Raw genomic sequence first — 23,618 nt, 5'->3', positions numbered from 1 at the left:
TTTCTGAGAGTCAAAATACTTTGTAAACACTTTGAAAAATGTAGCCTTCCCCAGAACTCAGTGTTGGGACCCCCAGAGAAACAGAAGGCACGGAAGCCTGTCACAGGCAAATGGAGCACATGCAGCAAACTGAATTTTTGAACACGGGAAAAGAAAATAGATAAGCCTCTTTCCATACACTTAGTGTATCAACAGAAACAGCCCAAATCTCCTTAGCTTCATCCATATTTTCACATGATCTGCTTTCTTTATCAGTATGATGGAGTACTTTTTATACCAGAGGTTCCAGCTTGTAGAACAGCCCTGGCACTTCTGGGGGAAGGAGGCATCTTCCTCTTTCTGCTGAGCGGGATGGAAACACAACTGCTACTAGCACAGCATGGCTCTGAGCCCAGCAGTCACAGGAGTTGTTAGCACAGTGCTTTGGAGAAGGTTGTGCTTCTTCCCTGGATCTACTTGGTCTGTTTTTTCAGACCCTGCATGACAAAAAGGGGCTGTCAGCTGCCTGACACATCTTGGGGCGATGGCTGCAACATGTGAGGGACCCAAAGGAAAATTCTGCTACTTGCTGGCAGCCAAGGTTGAGAAATCCTCCTTAGGGGCAAGAAGGCAGTACAGTAGGTGAGAGTGGAAGAGCCCCTCTGAGGGCAAAGGTTGCAGCACAAGATCTCTGCTTGCTGCAGTTCTCTCATGTTTCAGCTCTAGCCTGTCTTCATACCCAACTGTGCCCACGTATGATTGTTACTGGGTCCAAAAGAAGTGAACATGTTGGGGCTGAGACACTCTTACACTTTTCTGCTTTGTCTCCTTCCCACAAAGTTCCACACCTTTCATCAAGGGAGTTTACAACAGGCACTGTCAAACCAGTGCCCTGACATCTTGAAGCACTGGAATAATTCAAGTGTTCAGAAGGCAAAAAAAACCCTACATTGTGCACATTGGAGCAAAAATCCTGGCACAAAACAGTCCTTGTGTCCTGAGAATGCCCGACCTAGACCTGACCTGTGACAAGAAGCACCACCTCTCAGAGCACTGCAAAAGACCAGGTCTCGGGGCCACCATGTCCCTGTACCAAGTGCTACAGCTCACGAGGTGGGAGAGGCCAAGTGTACGATGAGTTCATAGGTAGCCATCATGATGGCTGCGTTCGGGATCTGGCGGATCAGGTGCGCCAGCAGCCCCCGGTACAAAGCCGAGGGTCCCTCTTCGCGGAGCACCAGCTGCAGGGTCTGGGTGAAGGAACGGTACCGCGACCCTTCCTCTCGCAACCGCGTCCGGATGACCTCTGGAGAGACAAGAAGGGAAGCCACATATCAGCAGATGGATCCTGCAGGAATGCCATCTCCCCTCAAGGGGAACAGAAGCAAGGAGAGTGCACCCACTCACCGTGTGGATATGCAATGCACGTAGCACATGTTTTGGAGACAGCAGCAGCGCCCATTAGTCCAAAGAAATTGTTGTTGTTTGGTGGAAGTGTGAGAGATGGGGAATGGGAATGCTGGCTGTTTCTCAGCTCCTTTTTCAGTGCCTCGTAGATGACAAAGTGTATGATGGTCTCTGACACTCCGGCATAGGAGGCAGTGATCCCTCGGTAAAATCCCCGCAGGCCTTCGGTGCGGTACACGTGCATGGCACACTGGAGAGCATTGCTGGCCATCTCCCCCTTCACCCTGGAGAGCAGGCAGAGGGTTAGGACAGCATACTGCACCCCGACCTACAGTGCTGTTGTGAACACAGCCATAAGCCTCTTGCCCAGCCTCTGCCTTGCCGTGCTCTGATGAGAAATCACAGACCTCTCTGTGCCCGCCATCCCCCAAACCAATCCTGATGTGACATGGAGTGGCTCTGCACTGCTGGCCTGCCTTACCTGGCTTCCAGCTGCATCCTGGTTTTCACTAACCAGATGGGGTTGGTGAGTGTGGCTGAGCTAACGCCTGGGGAACAGAAGAGGAAGACAGCTGTGAGTGCCAGGATCACGCCAACAGTTTGTGAAGAGGTGCTGATCTGTCAGCTCTCTGAGCTCTGCCTGGCAAGCTGCAGGCATTTGCAATTTGAGAATGACCTTGAGAAGAGATATTTAGGGCAGACTGTTTGATTCTCCTCTTCCCCTATTCCAGCCTTTGTCTAGTGTTAATTAGCTCCTCTGCCTCCAACAAAACCCTACTAGAGGGCCGGGTGTTACAAAGAGGCAGGAAACAGCATGCTAATTTTGCAAGAGTGGAGGATTTTGTTAGAGAACTGGGATATAACAAGAGAAATGGTTTTGTGAGTGGTCTAAATTACAAACTGCCTTCTCCCTCTCACAGCAGAATAGAGCTCATGATAGCAGCTGAAAGGGTAAAGACCACACTTCAAGAGATAAGCCTAAGAATGACAAGTGAGAAAACATTTTAGTTACTAAAGGAACTCACTTCTCCACATGTGGAGGGAGAAAACTTCAGAGCAACAATGGAGAAGGAAATAAACACATAGGCATTTCCAGACAGAAGGATCTCTTTGCTTTGATTTGAGACAGAAAAGGCTCACCTGCACAGGCTGCTGCTAAAATGTGTACTTTCTTGGACTCTGGTACCAGGACAGTATTAAGCCTCTCCTTAGTAGCAGAATAGGCAGCAAAATATATAGCCCTGGTTGGAAAAAAATACAGAAGAGGTTACAGCTCCCCTATGAGAGCAGAGACACTACTGTGCAGTCTCACTCCAGCTTTTCTTACTCCCAGCACTGTTTTGTCTAACGTGATGTCAGATATCATTTACACCCGGCCCACAGCAATCATCTTAACACTATGATCAGAAGCTCCAGAAGATGTCTGTGTGAAGGGTCCTGTGGCACGTGAGCACAAGGCCCAGGTTGATTTCAGAAAGTGAAGCAACAGTTATGACACAAGTTCCTGAAAATGTACACATGAGGCACTGTCAAGGAGCAGTACGCACCGGGAAGGAGCAACGCCAACGAGGTTTGGACCCAGACCTCGGAACAGGGACCGTTTGCCTTCCTTCTCAAGCATGGCCCTACAGAAGGAAATGAACAGAGAAATCAGCAGAATAACTAAGCTGGAGGCTCTCCTGTTCCTCCTCCTTCTTTGTTCTTCAGTATTTCTTGTAGCACCCTCTCCTCACCTCCCATGTTATCCTTCTTCTGCCCTGCTCTCATTTTCTCTTCAATCACTTCTCTCTCCTTCAGTCATAGAATCATGGAACCACTTGGGTTGGAAATGACCTTAAGGATCATTTAGTTCCAACTACCCTTTTCACTAGTCATTGTATCCTAGTCTTGATAATGCCATCCCTCTGGGTCTGATCAAATCACTAGCTGAGAATTTTCTCACAGTCCCCTAAGCTGCCTTGCAGAGCACAGATCAGTGGTGAGAAGCAGAGGTACCTGTGCTCTGATCAAACCTTCTATTGCACTTGTGGCTTCCAGAGTCTCAGCTCAACTCTCTCTCTCCCTCCCCTCACACCCTCCACCTGATGGCCAAACCATCACCTCCCTGGTGCTAACAGGCACTGTCTGACTCACCTCAGCAACTTGAGCACTCCAGGAGATGGTGGGGTGGGATTCATCAGCCTCACACTCATCCCTGGCAGCTGTATCTCTGGAAGGCACAGAGGCCGCAGTGCCAGCTGGGATGACTGCAGACGTGTCTTCACCACTTCCAGGGGACAGGTCAGGATGGCTCCAGCTGTGCCACCACATCTAGGGCACAGCAGCACATTTAAGAATGACCTCTGTGCCATAGCAGGGCAATTAATTCTGAGCCTGCTTATCCCCAGCTTCTCCCCTCTGGGAGAGGAGGTTAGGTACCCCAGCCTGTGTCACACATGACCTCCTGCTCTGACACTGATTAACGTAACAGCTCAGCTTGGGACATCATCTGGCAGCCTCACTCTGAAACCTTACCCAGTATTTGAGACAAAGAGTCCCAAGTCCATGGGGACTCAGCAGTCCCCCAGAGCAAACATTTCTGCTGCCCACCCTCACTGCAAAGCCTTCTGCTGAGGTCAGCAGGCGCTGTGGCCCACACCTGGCCACAGCCGCACCGGCCCACAGAGGGGCAGTGCAGAACTCTCCCACCTCTCAGCCTGCCCGTGTCTTTCATCCATAATTACATCAGACCCACATTTGCAAGGCCCTGTAAGCAAGATCTGTATTTTCTGCCAACAGCCAGGCTCTCTCCAAGCTTGGCTTGCTTAGTGAAAGAGGACCCTAACCTTCAGCAGGCAGAACCTATTTTTGGAACTCAGGAACCATCTCCATCAATGGGTCTCGTCACACTGCAGGAATGCTGAAAGGACACATATCCCCTTTTCCCCTTTCCACCACCCAGGGACAAGTCAGAAGTGAGGTTCTCAGCTTCTGCCCCTCTAAATCCTTGGACTGATAACTCTGCTCTTCTAGAGGATACTCAGTACAGGAAAGACCTTTTTGAGGTGAATGTGCATGTAAGCCATGCAAGAGGCTTTGACAAACGGATCACATCTGCTAGAGCCAAAGTTGCTTTGTCTCACAGGAGACGGAGGCTTAATGAAAAGCTCACTCTGCTCCAAAGAAAGAAAAGCCAACCAAAGAACTACAAGATATCAGGGAAGAGTCAGGTTTATCATCAGAATTACACATGACAGTGCAGGACAGCAAATAGCGAGAGTTCTGAAGAATTATTTGGAAAAAGCCTATGCAGCTCAGTGAACATACATGGTATTCTCATAGCCTTTGCTCCTAGGGCTTCATTATCATTGCCAACAGGAATAGGCGTTAAAAAAAAAAAGAGAGATGCCTGGATGCCTACTGCACTGACATCCAAGAGTTGAAGATATGGCAGCTAGGAGATTATGCAGCTAATGATGCCAGCAATTAGCTAAGCTATTCCATAACACTCATGTTGCTTTGTCAAGCCCTTGGCAGATGTACACATCTGGCAGATGTGGTGAGGACTTGCAGAGCAGTCCATCAGCAGCAATTTCCCTCAGGAGGTGTATGATGAGTGGTGGGAGTCTGGCAATGTGACTCCCAAATTTAGCCCCAGCTCAGAAGACAACACGTAGCAAAGCAGTGAACCTCTGGCTCAGGTTCTCTGGGTGAACAAGCTGATCAAGCACAGACACCAATACACAGCCTACGTAGCAATCCAGAGTTGCATGAGGCAGGGTCTCCTTTCGCAAAGGCCACATTGATTCTTCCCATACAGACCATGTTCACTTAGGGGTCCAACAGTCCTGTTCTTTGCCATAGATTCTATTAACTTGTCTTGTGCAGGCTCCAGACTCACTCACATGCTGCTGTTTCTTTGACCAGAAGTACAGTCTCCATTTCAGGAGAAGATTGAGTACAATAGTGACAGATCAAGGTCTAAAAGGTCTGAACAGGGCAGTTGCAATTCCTTATCTCACAGCTAAGCAAACAATACAATCAGGAAACATTGAGAGAAGCAGTTGCTTGGTATACTAGTAATTCTTCTCTCTAGCAGTGCATAAGGAAGCAAAAGTTTATGTAATGTTCTTTTAATATCTAATTTCTTCAAGAAGTGCCCACCTGCAATGGTCAGAATCTGCGTTTGATCACATGCTTCCAGTATATATGGAAGTTTCCTGAAGTCAAGTTCCTGAAGCTACTGATACATACAAATAACAAAAAAGTATTATAAAAGCAATAATAACAATTGAAGAAATTGTTACTCCTTAGCATAGTGGCCATTTAATCAGCAGAAAGAGAGTGTGAGGTGAAGGGCCACTATGAGCCACTATGCCTCAATGGCAAGACAAAAGAGGAAAAAAGAACACCCATTAATTACAGCTAAGGAAATGAGGGGTACCAGTTGTTCAAAACTAGAAGAAATCTCAACTGTGATGTATTACTGTGCATTACATGATGATACAGCTGCTTACATTCTGTGAAAGACATAGGTCTGCAAAATTCTTCTGTTTCAGGAGAAATGGAAAATAATGTGTCATTACTCTAGAAAGGATGAAGAGCAGCATTTGAAAATGAGTACAACATGTACTCTCAGAGCAAAGCCGTGGTAAAAAGTGCTAATTGAAGAAGGCGGGTAATTTTACCTTAGAAAATAGTACTTAGCCTCTAGATCTTGCTTTCACATTTTAATGGGAAAACCAACAAGTTTGAGGTGACAGATAAAGAGGATTAGTTGAGAAATGCAAAAGACATTGTTAACGTTTCTTAAATTATCTAAAAAGTGTATGAGCACATGCACAGTGGTGACAAGGTTTACTGGTAACTCATGTTAGCTCTTATTTTAGGCTAGCCAAAAATTAGGATGAGTTGAAGATCTTCATTTAAGAATAGCAATGCTGGATCAGACAAACCTGCAGTTAAACCAGGTTTCTGCCTAGGACACAGACAAATAAAGGTCACCTACACAAGAGTAGGAGAAATACCTCCAGAACACTCTCCCAGCTTCCCATTTTTCAGTTCAAGGATTTTCTCAGCCAGAAAGGTTGCCCTGCTTTTAGTAGCCTTCAACACATTAATTTTCATTCATCTTTTTAAAATGCTTCCTGGACATATAAGAAGTCTTTACCCTCTACTTTCCCTGTGGCCACGAGTCCCACAGTTTAACTGCACACTGTGGGAAGAACTATGTTCTTGCATTAGTTCTGAACAAAACTCTCAGAAGTTTCTTTGTCCCCAGTTCTTAAACTAGAAGATAAAGTGGAGAACTGTTCCTTCATGAATGAGACCCTGTTTTGTTTCATTATATAAACCAGTAATATTAAATACAGTGCAGCAATAAACTGAACTTCTCATCCATCTCTTATTCACCCTGGGGTTTTAATTAGCTCTAATTCACGAGTATTGCTTAATGAATGAGGATGAGATACAGACTGACAAAGTTCCCACTAGTGACATTGTTGCCACTAGCCAAAATCTCAGGTTTTCAGGAACCATGGTGGAAAAAGACAAAGAAAAGCTTAAGAAGAAAGCTAAGAAAGAAAAATGTATTAAGCAAGCCTAAGATGCAATGATTATATAGTTCAAAGGATATTGAATAAAAGAGAATAACGTATACAAAATAACAATGGAAAAAGAGAGGACAAGTACACATATGTAAAGATTGACATAGCACAAGAACTGCATTAGCTGCAGAAAATTAGAAACCTACTAATTAAAAGCAATTATGTGCCTTATTGTACATGCTGTATCACAGACTTCACTGTCACACGGGCTCCAGCAGGTTGGTGGGATTTGGAAAGGGATTAGGCGGCTGCCTAAGCAGAGGACTTCTGCAGTTACTAGCAAAGTCCAGAGGACCGCATTATCTTCTGCTGTAGGGCACCATAAACTTGAAGCTCATTGTTTTGAGACTTTAAAGAGAGGAAGGGGGAAAAGCTATGGGACAAATTCCTTGCTCAAGGGCACGCTTCTAATGCAGAGAGGCACCGCTGAGATCCAAATACCTGACTCACCAGAATCAGCCGCACTATTTAAAGCCAGAAAAGTCACACAGGAATCCCGGCCATGCGCTGATAGAGAGAGCTGGCCGCCCTCCCGAACGCGTGGATGCCCCAGCATTCGCCCCCCCAGGAGGCCCCGTGGCGCCTCTGGTTCAGCGCCCCGCTTCCCTCGCCCCGCACGCCCGGCAAGCTCCGGCTGGATGCATCCCCACGTCCCACACGGAGGCTCTCCGTCTTCCCGAACCGCGGCGCCAGACATTCCCCCGGCGCTGCGGGGCTGCTCCGCGGGCCGAGCCCGATCGGGACCCGGCACAGCCGCGACCCTGCGGGCGGGCACGGCGGGGCTGCTCTGCCCCGGCTCCCCGGCCCCAGGGCGCCCTCCTGCCCCCGCCCGCCCCCCGGGGCACTCACCCTCCGGCGAGCAGGTGGAGCAGCGTGCTGGGCTGCGACATGGCCCCGCCGCCGCTGCCGGCCCCGCCGCCGCTGCCGGCCCCGCCGCCGGCCCCGGCGCAGCGGCTCCCGCCCGCCCGGGGAGCGGCAGCGGAAGGGGCGGGCGGGCGCTGCCAGGGGAGCGAGGGCTCCTCCGTGCAGATGTACGGGACGTGGATAGCTCACACGTCTCCTTGGGCCACTCAAGGCTCTTCCATTGAAAACAATCGAGTAACCTCCCCCAAGCCTCCAAACTGACCCCCAAACTTAAACTCTTTGTTTTGCAAGTTGGCGAGCCGAGGCAGACTGATTTTTTTTGACCACGGGAAAGAGATGGGTCCAAGAGCAGAGCCAAGTGGTTCCTGACGCTCATCCTCCCTCATGGGACCACAGATGCTTCTTTGGATGTTTGGGTTCATATGAAAACGGGCCAATGCTCTCCATAAAATAACTCCTCTGAATAAATTAGACCCATGACTTTGAAGTTCGGAGGATCAGGGAATATTCAGGGGCAAAAACTCTTTTGCTTTTTCAAATGCATAGTTTCAAAGCGCATCAGAGTTCATTGAATATCATCTCCCTTAAAAAAAGGGGAATGTACATCAACATGATGCTGTTGCCAAAAAGGCACACATTAGGTCAGTTTATGTGTTTAGGAGGATAGCCTGTAGGTCAGATGAAACAAGTTGTCAGAACAGCTCTGTGCTGCTGTGACTTCCTTACAGCACTGAATGACACAGGACTGAGTGTCCAGTTTGGACACCACGCTGCTACAACCAAGACAAATGTGGGAAGTGAAACCACAGAGAGGAATAACTGCCTTGGCCACTCAAGCAGAAGGATTGAAAAAAATTGCAGCCTTTAGTCTAGAGGAGAAGGAATTAAGGGAGACAAGACAACTGAGTCCAATTAAGTACAAAGATACTTTGAAAAGGAAACGAGCATCTTATCTGCGGTGGAAAAGAACAGAGCTATCAGCTCATCAATAGAGCCTGCCACTACCTGGGCAATAAGGGGAAGACCAGTAAAAAGACTGGCTTTCTGATCAGTGAAATTGGAACCTGGTCAAAGATACCTAGAAGCTCTAAGCATTTTTCACTTGTCTTCACTGTGATGGTGGCTAGGTGAATATCTTAAATAGCACCAGTTGCAAGTGGGGAAAAAGTCATTCTAGATTTCTAAGCACTTAGGCAAAGTCAAGGTTTTCAAACAAATTAGGGCTGATGAGCTTCATCCTGTTATGTCTGGAGAACTGGAGAACGGCCTACTGGCCATCATCTTTGAGATACCTAGACAATGGAGAGGTTCAGAAGACTGGAAAAAGACAAATTATATTGGTCATTTAAAAAAATAAAATCTGATTGACTACTGGCCAGCCTACATCATTTTACTGCCTTCCCCTGTGATACAGGAACAAATAAATGTCATGGAGACAACTCACATTCTCCATTTGCAAAAAGAAGAGGTCAAGTTAAACCAATCTCTCGTGGCAGACTTGTCCTTGTGGTCAAGGAAGTAACAACAGATGTTAAATTTTTGATTTCAGTAGGATTTTTAGTCTGTGTTGTCTGACAGTCTAACAAGCACATTAGGAAACATGGGAAACTGGGTCTACTGAAATCACTGTTGGGAGAGTCTGATGCTGACTGGCAAATTCTAAGTTTTTGATGCTATGCTGTCTATCTGGAAAGAAGTATCAAGGAGTCCTGCAGAGAACTGTTTTCAGTGGTGTTTTTTTCACTAATTTATACAACAGACTAGAAAATGGTGTCTATTAAAATTTGCAGACAACATTAACCTGAGAGGGGTTGCAAATGATTGGTAGAGAAAATCCATATACAAATGATCTTGATTAATGGGAGAAATAGCCTGAAAGTGTAGAACACCATTAATTAAAAGCATATGCTAAGTTTTGCTCCTGGAAAGAAACAAGGAATTTCACAAAGTTAGGATGGGGAAGAGTTAGGCAGAGGCCTCTATTTTGGTTTCCATCAGACCTAGGACCTTCAGCAGAATACTGGTATTCAGAACAGCTGAAGGATGCCAAGCCTGGAATAGCCTTTTCAGGAGCTGTACTATTTGCTCCTCTCATCTCTCCAAGAGTTTGATATTTTAGTTATTGCTGCCAAATTATTTACACTTCACTTGCAGTGGTGCATTGATTGTGCTTCTTTTCCTATTGACTTTAGATCAGACCCTTTTCTCTCTTCCTGCAAGCAGAAATAGTTGTGGCTTCAGCAGGATACTTATCCACCAACAGCTGTAGCTGTGGTTGTCCTGGATGCTCTGCCACCACTGCCACTTCTGGTCCTTCCAGTTTCATCAGTCTTTTGGGACTGGAAGGGAAAAAGGGCCATCCAGCCCTTCAGAAGGAAGGCTCTGTTTTTTGGGATTTTTTTTAATAGAGCAGTGTTTCCCTGTCCCTGTCCTGAACCAGAAGGACAAGCTGGTATCATGGGCATACCCTAAAACCTTGTTGCAAATATTTACAAATCAAAACTGCTTCATGTCTTCCTCCCTGCTCAGTCTGTGATGGCTTTTGGATTTCTGCTCATGCCTTATCTCAGTGCCTACACTCCCCTTCTCCATGTCTTTATGCTGTTTATTTGCTTTATTTCAGAGTAGCGTTGCCCATCCCTTCATCTTGAAAGCAATTTGGGATTCTGCCTCTCAGCATTCTCCACCTGTCTCTCTTCAAGTGCTCTTGCTAACCCTTGATCACACTGAGCGTACACAGGACTGGCATTTGGTAATAGCAGGTGAGCCTTATTTCAGCCTTCCAGGATGTCAGAAGTGTGCTTTCAAAATGAGTCTTCCAGTAATCCCTGGGCTGGGGTTTGTCCTGCAGGACAGCCTCGGTGTGCAAATGAGATTCCTTTTTGGTGGTGCTAAGCTGCACACAGGGCACACCTCATGCACGGCAGCCACCAATTGGAGTGCCATCCATGGGACCAAGGGAAACAGAGCCCAAAGTAAAGGTCCCCAAGCATGTTTCACGTGGATGTTGTATTTCCAACCCCAATTCTAATAACTTTAAAGGCTTGCTCCTGTTGAGCCATACATACTATTTGTTAGCACAGAACTGGCTGTAGATGCTACATGCATTTCACAGCTGCATTTCAAAGGAGAGCAGGCAGGAAGACCTACTGTCAACAAATTGTGTCTAAAGCCACACCAAATGTCACATTTTGGACAGATGAAGTAAACCTGACAAATCTGAAGAGGACTCTGCAGAGGAGCACATTCCCTTGAAAAGAAGACGGGATTTGATTCTGAAAACAATTTATTTCTAGCACCCTTATGTCACGGGAGGCAGCACACATCATGCAACCCCCTCTTGGTGCTTTTCCCATTCTTTTAGCAGCTACACACAAATGACCTCTGATTTTCCAGGTGGTTTGTCCTTTGGAACCATGAATGCAAAAGGATCAAGGCTGGGAAGGAGTTGACATTTCTGTGGCTTATCTGAAGGTATCACATACTTTTCAGTGAAATGTGTGCACTCTCAACCTGTGTCTGCCAGCTGCAATATTTTAGTGAACCCAGTGCAAACAGTAAAATATCAGTCCATTAGCTGGACAAAAGCGTACTGATACAGTATATGCTCATCTACGCATGTATATGCATATGTACCACATACATCTCATGGAATATATATAAAAATATATATATTTATGTATATTCACACGTACAACGAGATATGTATGGTGCCTACACGTATATATCTTGTATATACCTACACACACATATATATATAAACCATATACATCTTGTTGACTATATATATATTTATATGTATTTGCAAATACAAGGGGATGTGTATAGTACACACCATATACATCTATACGCCGTTTCACGGCCAGCAGAGGGGCACGCTCCCTGGGAGCCGGCTCCGCAGCTGCGGGAGCAGTGCGCGGGAGGCCGCCGGCCGTGCATCCCCGGCAGGGGCGGGTTCCGGCGGCGGGCGGTGACCCGGGCGGTGACAAGGGCGGTGACAAGGGCGGTGACCCGGGCGGTGACAAGGGCGGGGACGCGGGCGGGGACGCGGGCGGCGCTGGCGCTCGGCCCCTTTCAGGCGCTCCGGCTCCTGTCCCTTTAAGGCTGGCCCCGCCCCGCCGCGCCAGCCCAGCGCGCCCGGCGGCCCCAGGTACGGAGCGGGCGGGGGAGCCCCGCGGCCCCTGCGGGCGCGGGCCGGGCAGCGCCGGGCGGCGGGGCCGGGGGATGGACAGACAGACGGACGGACGGACAGACAGACAGGCGGGCGGACGAGGGCGCGGGACTCGGGCCGGGGGCCGCGGCCTTGCTGTCCCGGCGGGTGGGCGGGTGTCCGTCCGTCCTCTCCCGGGCCGGGCCCGCGGGGGAGGCGGCGCTGGCGGGCGGCAGCCGGGTCGGGGTCAGGCGGTCGCTCCGCCCGGCGCTCACCCGCTGTCTGTGCTGTCCCGGCGCCAGGTGCAGGCGCGGCGGCCTTCGGCGCCGACCCTCTCTCCCTCCGTGCCGGCGCCATGGCCATGAGGGAGCTGGTGGAGCCGGAGTGCGGGGGCTCCAACCCCCTGATGAAGCTGGCGGGGCACTTCACCCAGGACAAGGCCCTGCGGCAGGAAGGGCTGCAGGGCCCGCTGGCCTGGCCCCCCGGGGCGCCCGAAGCTGCAGCCGTGAGTATTGCTCTGCTTGCCGGGCTGGCTCGGCTCCGGCCGGCCGCTGGCTCGGTCCGCTCGGCTGGGCGTGAGCGGGGCGGGGGGCTCTCGGTGCAGCTGGTGTCGCGTTGTGTTTTCTTGCGGAAAAAGGCCCAGGGGTCACCCGAAGCAGGGCTGTGGGGTGGGGGCATGTTTGTGGGCACTCGGGGGATGTTGGTGGCTGTGGTGCGCTGTGTGCCTTGCTGTCCCGGGCCCTAAGCCAGACAGTAGTGGGAGCGGGTTGGGCAGGATCCCTCCAAGTGTTTCTGCTCCTTTAGCAGGCAGCTAGGGCAAGAAAATGTTGACAGCCTAAGCTCAAGGAAGAGGAAGATACAATCTAATTGGGTCACTCTGTGTGTGTGTGTGTGTAAAGAGGGGCATGGGAACAAAACTGTTGACACAATTGCCCGCTCTTCCCTGCAGGTATCCAAACCACTGGGAGTAGCTACCGAAGATGAGGTAAGAACAGATTGATTCCTCTCCTTATGGCTTTTGATTAGTCTTCTTAAAGCTTTTCTCATCAACACTATTCATTATTTTACCCTTTACCTGATGCTAATATTTTCTTCTGACAAGCCCTTCTTTCACACTCCATGGCTCTGCCTGTTCTTCTTCTGTGCAATGTTTGTAATCCATCTCTGTCTTTGGCAGCTGGTTGGAGAGTTTCTGCAAGCTCAGAATGCCCCTTTGCTGTCCCGTGCACCCCAGACCTTTAAGATGGATGACCTGTTGGCTGAGATGCAAGAGATTGAACAGTCAAGCTTCCGACAGGCCCCTCAGCGAGGTGAGGGGAGCTGAAGTAGGTGGAGAGCTGGAAAAGATCTTGATGCTATGGTTAAGCCCCCAGCTGGGTGGTTCCTATCTATTGAGCCCTTCTGAGATTGTATCTGGAGTATTGTTTCTGGATTTGAGCTTCCCAGTGCACTGATCTGCAACAAGTTCATCAGAGATCGGTAAAATATTCAGGTACAGGAATCAATGTTGTAAAAGGAAAGGCTGAGGGAACTGGATGTTTTAACCTGGGGAAGAGGAGTCTGAGGGGCAGGGGGTGATGTGTTTTGTTGCTGTCTTCAGCAGCCATTGTCAGGATCTTCAAAGAAATAGTCAGAAGGACAAGGAGTAATGGACACAATTTGTGGAAGGGGGAACTGACTAGGTGTGTGGAAACATTCTTCCATTCTTCCTTTGGAGGAGGTAGTTCAGGACTGGAACAGGTATCTAGGGAGGCTGGGGAATTGCCAGCCATGGGGAAAGTCAGAAGTTACCTGATGAATGCCCTGAATAACTTCATCTCTAATGTTAATTTGCTGTGAAAACACTAGCAACCTCCAGAGACTCCTTCCAAGTGAAATATTTCTGTGATTTTATTCTAACAAAGAGAAAGATCAGAGATGATTAGGGCTAGCCTGGAACACAAAAATGATGCCTTTGAGTGCTCCACTCCTCACTTTTTTTTTTTTTTTTTTCCTTTTCCTCATGTAGCTCCAGGTGTGGCAGCCCTGGCACTGTCTGAAAACTGGACCCAGGAATTCTTGGCTGCAGCAGATAATGCTGGTGATGTCTCTTCAGATTACAATGAGGCTGACTGGTCACAGGAGTTCATTGCTGAAGTGACAGGTGAAGTGCCTTTTTTTGGAATTACTGTCAAGGTGATGTCCAGTCACATGCTTGTGTATAGTGATGAGCTACTGAATGTGAAATTGGAGTGGTGCTTTGAGCCCAGCAGTCAGTGTTTCCTGTAGCAGCTTTAATGGGTTGGAGGGTAGGAAAGCTGCTTTGTGGTGGTGCTTAAGTCAAATTATGAACAATGTGGTGTGGAAGCTTTCATTTAGGTGTAAGAGTCTTTTGTTTTTAGCTTAGGTTACTTAGGGAATTTAGGAGAAGCATGTCATATAAACTGCTTTTATAAAATCTATGATTCAACTCATGCAAGTTGGAGATGGCCTTGTACTGCTTCTTGCTTACATGTTTTCTAATTCCCTCTTGCAAAGCTAAATTTGCCTTTACAAATTTACAAAGGTAAATACTCTTTAGTGTGCTTTGGCCAAATTTTTTGTGTCAGTTGTATGAAGGCAGAGGGATGTCACAGCCTGGAAATGTGCAGTGAGTGTTTCCGGCCCAAAGGTTAATTCTTAATTGCAAAGCCATCCTGTGTTGTGTATAGAACTGGGTCTGGAATATTGTTCTGTTACTGTCCATGCCCTAATCTGAAAAATAAGGAAAAGAATCAAGTAGATGTTGTTTTCTTCTCCAGGAGTGGCCACTGTAGAAAGCTGGGTAGTCCCACTCTTTGACCTTCACTCTTTCCATTTCTGGGAATATAAATTAGAAGTTACAAAGATCTTTGAGAAAGGTCTGATGAAAACCTAGTGCTTGTAGGCTTTGCTTTTGAGAGAGACTTGTAATGCATTGCTAATTTTCTTGACCTACATAGTATCCTGTGGGGAGCAGATGAATAAGTTGTGATATTAAAGTAGAAAATCATGAGTTTATCATCGCCACAATGATATCTATATTAATTCACTGTCTGAACCAAAGGCTTGATTTTTAGATCAGAATAAACAAAGGCAGAAGAAGCAAGCATAAACAAAGGTGTGGTGGTCTGCCTGTCTTACTTTTTGCCCTGTTCTTCCTTTGCAGATCCGCTGTCTGTGTCTCCTGCCAAGTGGGCAGAAGAATACCTAGAGCAGTCAGAGGAGAAACTGTGGCTTGGGGAATCAGAAGATCAGTCCTTGGCAGATAAATGGTGAGTCTGACTTCTCAAGGCTAGCTCTTTGCTACTAGGCACCTGGGTGGGTGAAGTTTGGAAAGGTGATAGGAATTTGGTATGGCCCGAATGCTTTTGAGTCATTTAACTTAGACTGGTGTTCTCAAGCCTTTGGTTTCAGAGAAAGGAGGAAACAATGCTTGCAAACTGAAGTTTTTAAGAGAGTGTAGCTTTTCTGTTCTCTAGTTCCAGGAAGATACGTTGATCATGTAGGCTAAGTTAATCTCATGCCTGATGCAAAGCTCCTTACAGTAACTTCAGGACTGAGTTCAGGAACATTTTTCTGCAACAGATGCTTTTTGCTAGACTCTACTAGTTGTAAACTTTCATGTGATTCTTCCTATCTGACAAACCACTTTCAGCCTTTCCTTGACATATTTCTAGGTTCAGCTTTCTATATTATTTTAATGTGGTTTTTTGTGGTAGATTAAAGACAGATCATCTCACTGTAGGTACCTGTTGAGTACAATCAAGTTTTTCAGTTAAAGAAGCAAAACACACACAGGCAATTTGGGCTTCTAAGATCTTTCCTTACAAAAATTTTGTATATTTGGGTTCTCGTTCCACCTGGTTCTTACCTTCTCTGATGTCTTTCTGCAAATAATGGACATTCCTGAGTTGTTGCCACCAGTTCCAAAGACATCCCCAAGACTGAATATAGTGGTAACACCTGGAAGTAGTCCTATCCTGCTGTAAGCCAGACAAGACATATTGAGTTGTGTCTTTGCTGTAAGTCCTCAATCCTCTGCAGAGCTGATGCTTTTCCAAGGCACTGCTTTCCTCTCCAGTGGGCATGACCTACTTCCTTTGTTCCTGGATATATGACCTTGTTTCTGGTAGTGCTAAAACTTGCAATGTTTGATGGCATGTGAGCTTGGCAAGGAATCCAGACTGCTCTGCAGAACTGTGCTGACTCTGTAATTGTTTCATTCTGCTGCTGTTAGTGTTAGTCACTTGCACAGCTAACACAGTAGTAATTTTGAATTTTTACAGATGGGTAATGGAACTGAATCTCTCAGGAGAAGCCCAGAATCTTTGAGGAGGGATTGTATTCCTCAATACTGTTGTCTGCCCCATTGTGTAGACTCCTGTTAGCGAAGGAGTTGGCTGTTGCCTGGTATCAGACTACCTATTTCCCTTTTACTGCCTTGGAACACAGGTATGAGGAATACCAACCTGAGGATGATCTTAAGAAGACTGTTACTGATTTCCTCTCCAAAGTGGATGATCCAAAACTCAAGAATACTGAGGTGAGAAATCTGACTGGAGCTGAGATTATTACTGTGAATTAGTAATTACATAATTGGTAGTAATTACATTACTGTGAAGAAAGGGTGTGGAAAATTGAGAAGTGTGAAGATAGTAAAGGAATAAAGCCTTCTGTTGACCCATGTTTCCTTTTCTTCCCTGATTCCTGGGAGTTGAACCCTAAAATCCACTTTAGATATTATCCATCTCCACTCTTGTGAAGTCTGGTCCTTCCTGCCTTTCTGGGCCTTTTGTGCTGGCTCTGCAGAGAGAAGCCCTCTTAGTGAAGGAGGGGGGCATGGGCTGAGGGCTTGTGGGCACAGCATCTGCCCAGCTCCACCCTTGTTTCATTTCTCTGCCGCAGTTCCTAAAGTTTGTCCGCCAGATCGGAGATGGGAGGGTATCGATCGAAGCTAATCAGGTGACCCACAGAGACCAAGATCAGGCAGAGCAATGGGCAGCTGAGTTTATACAGCAGCAGGTAGGAGCCCCAGGCCTGTATGCTCTGAAGGAAGAAAGCATTTTGCCACAGTGCACAGTCTGGGAGCAAAGGAAAATGGCAAGTCCAGCTCTCAGCAGTGCTGAGGGAGGCAAGGGCGGGGCTGTTGGGCTCTTAGCAGAGTCTAGCCAGAAGTTGGGAATGTACTTGGACAGTTTGAGTTTTCTCATCTCCCACAGCATCTGTGAGGAAGAGGAGATTCAGATGAATTCGTTTCCACTTCATAGGCCATCAGTTCTTACTGATGGGGAGGAAGGGTCATTACAGGCCCTCCTGCTGTTTTGGGATGTGCCCTGAGGTTGCCAAATTCTAAAAAGAAAGGTGTGTTTCTGTTTCCAAACTCCCAGGGGGCATCCGATGCCTGGGTGGATCAATTTGCGCGATCTGGGAACATGTCAACTCTTGATACGGAATTTGAGCAGGCAAAGGCTGCTGTGGAGGTAAAGCTGGCTGAGAAGGAGGGTTGGGGTGCCAACTGAGAGCCCATGGTAGGGTTACCTCTGTCCTTTGCATGCTCTGAGGAGGGCTGGAAACATTCAGGAGGGAGTTCTCTGGCATGTCGATAGACCTGAGTTTATGGCTGAGGTACTCCAATCACACTTTGTTCTCCCTTCAGTCAGATGTGGAGTTCTGGGACAAACTCCAGGCGGAATGTGAGGAGATGGCCAAGAGAGACGCAGAGGCTCACCCTTGGCTCTCTGAATATGAAGACCTCAACTCCTCATCATACGACAAGGTAGGGGAGAACAGGGTCTCTCAGCCCTGTGGTGGGCTGCCTTGGGGAGACTGGCAGCGTGTCTGCCTCGCTCTGAGCTCCACAGACTCTAAATGCTGTTGGGATTCCTTCTCACACTGATGCTTTGCTGTTACTTACACCTTTTTCCCAGGTCAGCTAGGGGTTAAATACTGTTTTCACTTGGGCTTGTCTGCAAATCCCATCTGGTTCTTGTCCAGCACCAAATACCAGTGAATACAGGGTGAATACAGTGAATACAATTCCAGTGTTTTGTCCCCTGGCCCTCTCTTCCATTTCCCTCCAAGCTAATAAGATCCATGCTAAATATTTTGTCTCTCCAGCAACGTGTTCCAGGCCTGGTTTGGGGGATTTTTCCAGCACAGAGCAGGCAGGAAGAACCACCCTTGTTCTCTGATCTGTTACAAATTAGCAATGAGAATGAGGTGCTGTCTGGTCTGCAGCTTGAGTGTTCCTGATGTAGCAAGACTAGAGTGCGCTGTAGAGAGTGCTCTTCTCCCTAAACCTGTCTCCTAGCTTTAGCCCCTGTGTGTCTGTCTGTCCTGCCAGGGTTACCAGTTTGAGGAGGACAATCCCATGAGGGATCACCCGGATGCATTTGAAGAGGGGCGGAGGCGCTTGCAGGAAGGTGACCTCCCCAACGCTGTGCTGCTCTTTGAGGCTGCGGTGCAGCAGAAGCCAGATCACATGGAGGTGAGTGGCAGCAGAGACAACGGGCTGAGCTGTCAGGGCAGCTGTAGAAAACTCCCTTCAGTGGTAGGACCTGTGCAGGGTGTATGAAAATGCCTCATTTTTTTGCAGCTCTGAGTTTGTAGCTGATGTGTGTGAATCCTCAGGGAGCCTCTGAGGGAGGAGGTTTCTGACTTAAGGTCAGTTACAGGAAGCACCAAGTTGTCGGGCCCAGAGCTGTGTAAAGTCTTTGGAGCACTTGAGACTGTGCATGGAGCCAAGGCAAGGAGTTCTCATCTCTCAAGTTGTTTCTGTGAAAGTCTTTACTGGCATTGTAAGTTTGGAGGAGCTTATGGTGGGTCACTGCTTTCTCTATCTGTATTAAAATCTAATTCTGAGAAACTCATTTGACTGGGGTTCTGACTAAATCTTTTATCTAGATGCTAGGAAAAGATGTGACCCAGAAGGGTTGTGTGCTTTCACAGTTCTAAGTGAAGTTGTGGGCCAAAGAAGGATTTTTACATTCCAAAGAGTTCCAGCTCCTTGTTCAGTGAATACTTTTTTCCATAAATCACTTCAGCTTCTGCTGGATGAATTGAGAAATGGAATAGCCTGTGTGCCTTTTTCCAGCAGTAGAGGACATGGATATTCTCTGGAAGAATACAAATACACTCATGTGGTGTTTTTCTGGAGTGTTGCCTCAAGGATCCAGGGCTGCTGAATTTTCAGCATGTCTTGTTCAAGTCCTGCTAATTATATATGACTGGACATACATAATTTGATTACCCTGAGACTTAAATGACAGTGACATTTTGGAACAGAGGCTCTTGGCTTCTGGGAATAGCCATCTAACTTTCTAGGGTACTGGTATTAGGTGAAAAGTAAGCAGAAGATTTGAAGATCTGCTTCAGCTTTAAAGTGGTCAAAAGGTTTTAATGCCTTTCTAGAACTGTTGCTTTTTTCTCATAGGCAGTGTGGGCTGCAGGCTGAGCGTGATGGAGAGGTAGTTGAAACCTTAGGGGAAGAAATCTTGAGCCAATTCTGGCTAGCTGTATTGGAAACATTCTGAATTCTTCTATTGTGACTGCAAAAAGTACAGAAGTCAAGGCTTCACAAATGGTACAGTGATCAAATAGACATGAACAATTGCTCTGAAGGAAATGTCATGTTTGCTTTGGTCCAAGTCAGAACTTTACCTTGAATCTCATCAGCTCTTCTGCTGGCAGAACACTGCAGTTATCAGTGGTCAGCTCTGCTTGAATTGTAGCTAGCTATGTAGGGTGAGGCATGAGAGATTCAAGGGAGCAGATTGCCTTCTGCAGAGTTTCCGTGTCTTCGCTAATGAAACGATTTCCTTCCTTGGGGCAATGGATACCTCATTTTGTGACTTACATTCAAAAAGCAGGTACATCATGCTGACAATCCCATCAACTGTCTAGCCTGTTTTGGAGCCAGGGGTGTGGCTATCAACATAAAGTGAACAGATAATTTGGATTTAGTGCCTAGTTAAATATTCCTTATATCAGCTGCTTGGAGGTGGAAGTCATTTTCATGTACTGGTATCATGATGATGGGAAATTCAGTAAAATTAACAGTGCTTCTACTTTCAGGTCTGAAAGTCAGCTCTCCAAGGTTACTACTTGCTAGTGGACCACTGCACAAGTACATACAGCTGCCTGCCTCGGGGATCTCCTTATTATTAACGCTGCTGCTATGCTGTTTTGTTCTTGGGAGATAGGAGATCTGCATTTTCCTCCTTCTTCTGCAGTTTGACCACAGAAGTTTAAAGTGGAGATTCTGTGATTTAAAATTGTAGAACTACCAACAGTTGCTTTATGATAGATTTCCAAGTAGACATTCACTTCTGTTCACTATAACAATGCCAGTTTTATAGTCTTTGAGGACCTATATGCCATGACATCTGTCTGTCTTTTGAGAGGAACTTACACCTGTGGCTAATGTGTATACTTTGGTCTATTTGATCGCACTCTAAAACTGTGCAGGTTAACATACTGGAATTAATCTCTGTGTTTGTGACTTATTGGCCAGTCTTTTCCTCTGTAAGTCTGAGTTTGTACATCTGTGTCTTCCCCAGGCCTGGCAATATCTGGGAACCACCCAAGCAGAGAATGAGCAGGAGCTTTTGGCGATCAGCGCCCTCAGACAGTGAGTGTTGCAGCAGAGCTGCTGAGCATGGCTCTGTGTGGGGTGTGTAGTGCCACAGGGACCACATGGCTGCCACAGGATGCTCTGTATTGATCCTGTTACCTCCTGTGTCTGGGTGTCTCCTACACTGATTTAATGCTGCGTTCTCTTTCTTTGCCCTGCAGGTGCCTGGAGCTGCAGCCTGGGAACCTCACAGCCCTTATGGCTTTAGCAGTCAGCTTCACCAATGAGTCCCTGCAGAAGCAGGCGTGTGAGACCCTGCGGGACTGGCTGCGCCATAAACCGGACTATGCCCACCTGCTGAACAAGGAGCCAGAGGAGAGTGTCTCGGGGACAAACCTGGGGCCTTCCAATCGTGTCCTGAGCTCCCTGCTCTCTGAGTGAGTTATGGTTACTGATTCCAGCCTTCGGCCGAAAGGCTTTTTGGAGGCTCAGACTGGTCCAGGCAGCAGCGCGAGCAGCCTGGGGCTGACTCTCTCCACAGTACACCGATATCCTGTTCTGTGCTTTTCCAGCTCGCTGTTCATGGAGGTGAAAGAGCTGTTCTTAGCAGCTGTGCGCAGCAACCCCTCAGCTGTGGATCCTGACGTCCAGTGTGGCCTGGGTGTCCTTTTCAACCTCAGTGGCGAGTACGAGAAGGCTGTGGATTGCTTCAGTGCCGCACTCAGTGTGCGCCCCAATGTAAGGAAGGGGCAGACTGGCGCTGCTGGAGGTTCATGGGTGAAGGTTTGGGTGGAGGTGCTGCATGTATAAGAGGTGCATGTTTGGAGTGGAGGAATAAGATAGGCATATGGGGAAAGAGGGCTGGGCTTGGAGCCTAAAGAGATCCAGTTTATCACAGCCTTTTCTCTGTGCCCCTTCGTCCAGGACCACCTTCTGTGGAACAAGCTGGGTGCCACCCTGGCCAACGGGAATCGGAGTGAAGAAGCTGTGGCCGCGTATCGCCGGGCGCTGGAGCTCCAGCCGGGATATATCCGCTCTCGCTACAACCTGGGCATCAGCTGCATCAACTTAGGAGCCCACCGGTGAGCACGGGATGGGCAGCTCTGCTGTGACCCATGAGTTTGTGCGTGTTTGTGGGAGACAGACTGCCAGAGGTTACGAGGGCAGGGCCCCACTGCCTGCAGCCTTCCCTTGGCACAGGAGAGCAGAGCGAGTGTGTGGACTCTGCCCAGAGGTCCAAAACTCATACAGTTACAGGTGGAGTAGAGGCCATCTGGACTCCTGATTCTTCTAGCGGGAAAAGGGGGACCTCTGGTTCTGGAGCGGGGTAGGATCTGGTGAAGAGGAGGAAACTGTTTTGAAGGGGAAATACTTTAGAAGCAAATGGGGAAGGGAGTGTGAGATGTACCATCTTTTCCACTAAGTGTGTGTATTCTGCTGTTGACAGTGAGGCTGTGGAACACTTCCTGGAGGCTTTGCACATGCAGCAGAAGAGCCGAGGTCCGCGGGGGCAGCAAGGAGCAATGTCTGACAACATCTGGAGCACCCTACGCATGGCCCTCTCCATGCTGGGGCAGAGTGACCTGTATGGGGCAGCTGATGCCCGTGACCTGCCCACACTGCTGCAGGCGTTTGGCCTCCAGCAGTGACTCTGGGACAGGCTTCCCTGCGAGTGCAGCGGATGCCTAACCCAGCAATGAATGACCTTGCTTAGGCAGAAAATGTTCACATGGGTTCACACACATCTTTGCCCTGGAAGGGCAGATCATTGGCAACTGTTTATTTTTAAGTACCCCCCTGGTGAAGTGTGCAACTTCCCCAACCTGTCTGTTGTGGCCTGAGCATTTCTGAATGGTTCACGTTATCACCTCCATGACGACTGACACTGCTGGTTCACAGATGATCAAAGTGGGGAAGACAGCAGCACCCTGCCCTCTTGCCAGACTGCATTTGCAGTAGTGCCCAGCTTGGCTATGAGACCTTGGCTATGAGAGCCATTCTGCAGACTGCCTGCAAGGGTGTGTCTCGAGTTTGGGCTGCTTTGGAGGGGTGGGATTGCTGTTTCACCCAAAAGGGTGAAATATTGTGGGGTTTGAGCATGCTTCCCCATATATGTGCTTGCATGTGTGTATATGTGGGTTCCTAGGGAAAACTGGGGCAGTAATCCCCTTTTCTGGCCACGGGTAACTTCATGGTACTGCCAGATGCTGCTTTCTCAGTGTCTCTTCATGAACCTTTTAAGACAGGAGTCATGTACTGATGCGGAGCACAAGGGTGGAGGCTCTTACCCCGCCAGGGTAAGGGGAGATCCCAGAGTTCAGGCTTGAGAGAAGGTGATAGGAATAAAAGTCTAAAATGTAACCTCTCCCAAAATATGGTGGGGAAAGGGGTCAAGTCTTAATTTTCTCTTGCTCATCTGTCATTGTTTTCCTTTGTGCAAAAGTCCTCATCTTGTGTGTAACTGAATCTTGTTAATTATAAATATCTGTATATGATTCTACTGGGGAAAATGTTTTTTAATTGTAAAGTATTTTGTATAATAAAGGTATAAGCCCACTGCTTTTCAAAGGATAGATTAGACTCTCTTTGTCTCCCCTTTTGACCCTGGTTTTCCTGTATTGATAGCTTGAATGCAGATGAAGCTTAAAGGACCTCATTTTGCTGTAGCCCCAGGCTTCAGTTCAGTGAGGCAGCAGAAGAGCCTCTCTATGCCAAAAGCTCTCTTTTTTTCTTGCTCAGGTTTAGAGGTCAATGACGCACTTTTTTTCATCTTCTGGCTCTGCAGTGAGGAAAGCTGTGTTACATTTTATCACCTGTTTAAGGAATCTGCTGCAGTAGTCAAGGCTGGGGGCTTAAGCTGGAACCGCTGCCCCTTCCTGTCACCTGTTTTTCATACCTCAACCTCACAGGCTTGTTTTTCTCTTGCTGTTGGAGCAGAAAGTTTGCAGAGAATAGTATTTGCTGTATATTTTCTGAGCTTTTTTTTCCCCTGTATCTCCCATCCAGCCCTGTGGCACTGAGACCTACATGCACTGTTCTGAGACTGCTGTAGTGCATGCAA

The 23,618-nt window shown here is 47.8% G+C and overlaps 2 protein-coding genes across 4 annotated transcripts; one reads left to right on the top strand and one right to left on the bottom strand.

Moving 5' to 3' along the window:
* Nucleotides 1–111: 111 nt before the first annotated feature.
* LOC134548919 (solute carrier family 25 member 33-like) lies at nucleotides 112–7,947 on the bottom strand. Its single transcript, XM_063394164.1, has 7 exons — nucleotides 7,821–7,947; nucleotides 3,520–3,696; nucleotides 2,934–3,011; nucleotides 2,527–2,627; nucleotides 1,868–1,934; nucleotides 1,387–1,670; nucleotides 112–1,285 (listed from the first exon to the last, which is right to left on the bottom strand). Exons 1-7 carry the CDS (start codon nucleotides 7,859–7,861, stop codon nucleotides 1,086–1,088), a joined length of 948 nt encoding a protein of 315 aa, XP_063250234.1. The 5' UTR covers nucleotides 7,862–7,947; the 3' UTR covers nucleotides 112–1,085.
* A 3,910-nt stretch (nucleotides 7,948–11,857) lies between these two features.
* Nucleotides 11,858–23,125, top strand: PEX5 (peroxisomal biogenesis factor 5). 3 transcript variants are annotated; one of them, XM_063394155.1, is made up of 16 exons: nucleotides 11,858–11,985; nucleotides 12,288–12,490; nucleotides 12,935–12,970; nucleotides 13,163–13,295; nucleotides 13,994–14,128; nucleotides 15,152–15,257; nucleotides 16,438–16,528; nucleotides 16,891–17,007; nucleotides 17,373–17,465; nucleotides 17,642–17,761; nucleotides 18,329–18,472; nucleotides 20,544–20,614; nucleotides 20,779–20,994; nucleotides 21,130–21,295; nucleotides 21,482–21,639; nucleotides 22,005–23,125. In XM_063394155.1, the coding sequence occupies exons 2-16, from the start codon at nucleotides 12,341–12,343 to the stop codon at nucleotides 22,204–22,206; spliced, it is 1,938 nt and encodes a 645-aa protein (XP_063250225.1). In that variant the 5' UTR covers nucleotides 11,858–11,985; nucleotides 12,288–12,340; the 3' UTR covers nucleotides 22,207–23,125. The 3 variants fall into 3 exon arrangements, with proteins under 3 accessions (XP_063250225.1, XP_063250227.1, XP_063250228.1); XM_063394157.1 differs by lacking the exons at nucleotides 11,858–11,985; nucleotides 17,373–17,465 and having other exon boundaries at nucleotides 12,045–12,490; XM_063394158.1 differs by lacking the exons at nucleotides 11,858–11,985; nucleotides 16,891–17,007 and having other exon boundaries at nucleotides 12,046–12,490.
* The last annotated feature ends 493 nt before the right edge of the window (nucleotides 23,126–23,618 follow it).

The sequence above is a fragment of the Prinia subflava genome, chromosome 3, assembly GCF_021018805.1.
Source record: "Prinia subflava isolate CZ2003 ecotype Zambia chromosome 3, Cam_Psub_1.2, whole genome shotgun sequence".
In the NCBI taxonomy this organism is placed as follows: domain Eukaryota; kingdom Metazoa; phylum Chordata; class Aves; order Passeriformes; family Cisticolidae; genus Prinia; species Prinia subflava.
This window is presented reverse-complemented; position numbering and strand designations above follow the sequence as displayed.

Excerpts from the sequence above, each read along its gene's own strand:
- LOC134548919 (XM_063394164.1), bottom strand. The coding sequence starts at position 7,861 with ATGTCGCAGCCCAGCACGCTGCTCCACCTGCTCGCCGGAGG. Across the intron at positions 3,697-7,820 it reads CTCCACCTGCTCGCCGGAGG|ATGTGGTGGCACAGCTGGAG; the intron begins GTGAGTGCCCCG and ends GCTGTGCCCTAG. Across the intron at positions 1,671-1,867 it reads AGGATGCAGCTGGAAGCCAG|GGTGAAGGGGGAGATGGCCA; the intron begins GTAAGGCAGGCC and ends CCTGCTCTCCAG.
- PEX5 (XM_063394155.1), top strand. The coding sequence starts at position 12,341 with ATGGCCATGAGGGAGCTGGTGGAGCCGGAGTGCGGGGGCTCCAACCCC. Across the intron at positions 12,491-12,934 it reads GGGCGCCCGAAGCTGCAGCC|GTATCCAAACCACTGGGAGT; the intron begins GTGAGTATTGCT and ends TCTTCCCTGCAG. Across the intron at positions 21,296-21,481 it reads CACTCAGTGTGCGCCCCAAT|GACCACCTTCTGTGGAACAA; the intron begins GTAAGGAAGGGG and ends CCCTTCGTCCAG.